General features: G+C 38.8%; 1 protein-coding gene across 1 annotated transcript; it reads right to left on the minus strand.

Moving 5' to 3' along the window:
* Positions 1-3,820: 3,820 nt before the first annotated feature.
* Positions 3,821-4,675, minus strand: LOC135052121 (vomeronasal type-2 receptor 26-like). The gene has a single exon (XM_063957423.1). It carries the CDS (start codon positions 4,673-4,675, stop codon positions 3,821-3,823), a length of 855 nt encoding a protein of 284 aa, XP_063813493.1.
* Between the last annotated feature and the right edge of the window lie 222 nt (positions 4,676-4,897).

Raw genomic sequence — 4,897 nt, forward strand, 5'->3', positions numbered from 1 at the left:
TTGCATTCTTTGTATTGCTTTCTATATTTGCCCCATATTCCTCTCTGGAAATCATGCCCACAATATTGTTGGTTTTAATTGGTTCCTTGATTATCTGAGACAAGTAGTGATCTTTTAGCATGTTTAAGAACCTGCTTCCCCTAAATGTTTTACATGATTTGGTGTTCCAATTTATTTCTGGATAATTAAAATCCCCAATGATAATGACCTTCCCCAGTCCTGCAGCTGTTTTGATTCGCTGCAAGAGTTGTAATTCTTCTGTCACACTAATACAGTATCTGGTGGTTTATAGCATGCCCCTTTTAGTAGCTTTTTTAATCCCCCCCCCCCCCACACTGGAAATCTCTACCCATAATGCCTTCACATTATCTCCTGTCCCCTCGTAAATAACATCCTTTAAATACGGTTTTAAAAATGGCTTATCATAAAGACATACTCCTCGCTTTTTGTTTGTTCTATCTCTCCTGAAAAGAGTATATCTTTCCAAATTAGCTGCCCAGTCATGAGATTCATCCCACCATGTCTCTGTAATGCCTTTGATATTGAATTGATCTTTAAGTGCTTTCGTTTCTAATTCCCCTCATTTTACTTGTTAGGCTTCTTGCTTTTGCAAGCTACACTTTAGTTTAGTTATTTCTGTTTCCTTGGTTGATTGTGTTTTGCTTGATTTACCTTTTCTGACTATTCTTCCCCTCCACCCCTTTCCACCCTCATTATACTTTATAGAACTCTCCTTTCTGCTCTCACTGATTGTCCCATTAAATCTATCTAATCCCTCATCCCAGACACCTAGTTTAAAATCTCCTCCAACACTCTAACCGTCCTTCCCGCAGCACTGCTGCCCCCTCCTCATTCAGGTGCAATCCATCACGACAAAAAAGATGGCGTGTGACGAGAAGTCTGCCCAATGTTCCATGAAGACAAATCCCTCCTCCATCGCCAATCTCTGAGCCACACATTTACCTCCCTAATCTTCCTCTGCCTCCCTCAGATAGCGTGTGGCACAGGTAGTATTTCAGAGAATATTACCTTGGCTGTACTTGCCCTAAGTTTGCGACCTAGGTCTCTCTATTTATTTTTAAGGATAGTCAATATACTTTTAACTTTGTCATTGGTGCTAATGTGCACCAAGACCACTGAGTCTTTCCCAGCACCTCCCATCAATCTATCTACCCGATCTGCGATGTGTCGTACCTGAGCACCCGGAAGACAACACAGAGCCGGCTCTAACCAATATGATGCCCTAGGCAAGATTTTGGCTGGTGCCCCCTAGCAACACTGCTGGTTCCGCCTCTGGCCTTGCACCTCTTTCCCAGCACCATCACCTCTCACCCATAACAGTCCTTATTTTGGTGTTTGTACCCCCTATATCTTAAATAGGAACAGCTCGCACATTTGGCACACAGCCCAGAAAGGGGTGTGTTTTTGCTGGCAAGGGGCATGGGCACACAATAGTACCCCAAATTCAAATTACGCCACACAGTACTGCAACTTTATTCACATTTGATCATGCGATAGTGTCCATAATTCATATTGCATCCCACAGTAGTATCAATTTACCTTATAAACGTTACTCCTCACAGTAGAGCTCCTTATTCGCATTACACCACACCCTATTGCTCTTTATTCACATTAGACGACACAGTAATGCCCTTTCTATACGCAACGCCACTTAGTAGAGCACCTTATATACATAATGCCACACATAAGTAATGCATTTATACACATAATTCCACAGAGTAATGCCCCTTACACATATGAGACACATTATTAATGTGCTTATAAAAATAATGTGCCTTACACATTATGACAACCTTTATTAATGCCCTTTTACACATAATGTCCCTTACACATAAGCCGCACATTATTAATGCCCTTATACACATAATGAGACACATAGTGCCCGCTACACATTTACTGCACATTATTAGTGCCCCTATACACATAATGACACACATACAATAGTACCCTGATACACATGTGCCACACATTATTAATGCCCTTATACACACAATGACACACATACTGCCCCTTACACATGTGTTGCACATTATTAATGAATTTTTACATGACACACATAATGCTCCTTACACATATTCTGAACACTCCTGCACAACCAACCCACTCACATACACACAGCACTCACACTGCCACTAACACTGTGACCTCTGCTTGGAATGGATACAGATGTCTCCTCATAAATCTTAACTCAATGCTATCGTCGGGCACCTTTTTTTTTACAAAAATGCATCTTATTTCAATTGCTATGTAGATAGAATGCACAAGCAGCTTCTGCTGATTAAACTGATATGCAGCATGCCTATATACTGTGTGCGACTGTGGCTGTATCTACATATGAATGCTACATACAGAATATAGGCATGCTGCATATCATTTTAATCAGCAGAAGCTGCTGATGCCCCTATGCATATCAAATGCCCTAGGCAATTGCCTAGTTTGCCTATGCCTATGGCTGGCTCTGAGACAACATGCTGTACGATGATCACGATCCTGGTAGCAGATTGCCCTATCTGCCTTAATAATAATTGATTTCCCTACCACCACAATCTTACTACAGTAGGTACCTTGCTAACCACTTTCCCATCTATTGATGTCTTCACATTACTGTACAGGAATCACCCAATGTGTTACCAGATTCCTTGCTAAAATGTTTCAGATGTTTATTTCTGCCTTTATTATAGATGATGCAAGAGCTGCTACCATTTAATTTCAAAATATATACCTAGATTTATCAAGCCTTAGAGAGTGATAAATTGCATGGTAAAAAAGTACCAAACAACCAGCTCGTAACTGTCATGTTACATGCTGTGTTTGAAAAATGACAGTTAGGAGCTGGTTGGCTGGTACTTTTTCATGGTGCAATATATCCCTCTCCATTGCTTGATAAATATGGGCCATACTTTTGTATATTTTAAGTTTTACAAAAGATGCACAAGTTTCTGAGAATAAAGCACATTATTCACATTAGCTACATTTTGTGATGCATATCTTGTATTAAATATCATCCATATTTTCAGACAAACTCTTATATAAATTTTAATATGCCCTTTAATAATACCTTTTTAAAATCATTTGGGTCATATGTTTAGAATCATTCTTTCCAATAGTATGTTCAACATGAATAACCAAATTTAATGATTTACTTTTCCACTTTATTTAGAACATTATTTTATTTTAATAACATGCAAATAAAAAAAAGCTATGTAACAATATATTTTATTGAGGTTACCCACTGCAAATAGGCCCTACAGTTATTTATGTTTGTATGCAATGGTTGATTGTCAGCAGAATGCGCATGTTCTGTGATTGCAATGCAATGTGCCAAGGTGCAGCTGCAATCTCGTTTGCAATGAGGAGGATTTTAAGGAAAAGTGATTAACATGAAGTCACGATTTGGAGGTGTTACCAGAGTGTTTATGGGAAGTGGTTGGGACATTGCAGGTGTGTTAATGCCATTTTACAGGTGTGTATCTGCGGCGTGCTCGTACGTACAAAAACGGCATCTGAGTAACTACTGCTGTGTGTATCTGCGTAGCTGTAGACCAACCCTTAGCCCTTAGTTTTTGTGTATAGGTTACAAATATGTACGCAATTGCAAATAAGTTTGTGATGGCTCCAATGGGTGTTTCTTTTCATTTTTGGGCGGCAGCTTCACTTGCTCAGATTAGCAGCTCCATAGCCTAGAATATCACAATTACAAATGCATTATCATTCAAACATGAATTAAGCTCACAGTTACAAATGATTACTACAAGGTTAAAACATATTTTTAATTGAAGACAATCAAATAACCTTATGATTAACTATTTCCGAGCAGGTGTCTTTTACTGTTCAATTCAGGCCTCAGGAGAATATTGTAGCATTTGGGAAAAAATATACAGCTCAGTATACCAACACATGAAGCCAATATGGCAAATATCTCTACAGTGACCATGTGTTTCCCCTTACTGCTCAGGTAGGCAGGTATGGCACAGATCCAGACACTGCAGAACACCACCATGCTGAAGGAGATGTATTTGGCTTCATTGAAGATGTCCGGTAATGTCCTCACCATGAAAGCCAGAACAAAACACAGAGCTGCAAGTAACCCCATGTAACCCAACATGACATAAAATGCAAGAATAGAACCTTCATTACACTGAATGATGATCATACCAGGATATGTGTTTATGTCATACTCTGCAAAAGGAGGAAAAAATAACAACCAAATAGCACTGGTGAGAACTTGAACAGATGAGCAGATAAACACTACAGAATTTGGCAATTGAACACCCAACCATTTTCTCCAAGAGCTTCCAGGTCTGGTGGCTTTGAATGCAATGTAAACCATGACAGTCTTGGCAAGGACAGAAGATACAGCCACAGTGAAATTTATTCCAAAAGATATTTGGCGTAGCATGCAGGTGATATCTACTGGACGGCCGATGAATAGATTCACACAGAGTAGGCTCAGCTTGAGGGAGATGAGAAGAATAAAGCTAAGGTTTCTATTATTGGCTTTTACTATGGGAGTGTCCAAGAAGTAAATAAACAATCTGATTATGGAGGCAGTTAAAATAATAAATAATACAGATATTGCAGACAACAAAGAAGCAGTTGTGTCCTTGTATGAGAGAAATTCAATTATTCTGGGAATACAAGCATCTTTTTCCATATTTGGCCATTTATCATCAGGACATTGCTGGCAACTTTCACTGTCTAAAAAAAATTGAATAAAAAAGGTTATTTAATAAATACATTTTCCACAATGTTTAAATCACTTTTATTATCTAGTACAATTTAGTGATTTGTCTTGAATTTGAGATCTCTTTACAAGTGTTCCCAATAACCATAGTAGAATAAGAGACCAGAATGCAGCCAGCACTCATCAGTCAGG

Source organism: Pseudophryne corroboree, chromosome 1, assembly GCF_028390025.1.
Source record: "Pseudophryne corroboree isolate aPseCor3 chromosome 1, aPseCor3.hap2, whole genome shotgun sequence".
Classification (NCBI taxonomy): Eukaryota; Metazoa; Chordata; class Amphibia; order Anura; family Myobatrachidae; genus Pseudophryne; species Pseudophryne corroboree.

Bases quoted from the DNA above. Each gene is read 5' to 3' on its own strand.
- LOC135052121 (XM_063957423.1), bottom strand. From the start codon at position 4,675: ATGGAAAAAGATGCTTGTATTCCCAGAATAATTGAATTTCTCTCATAC.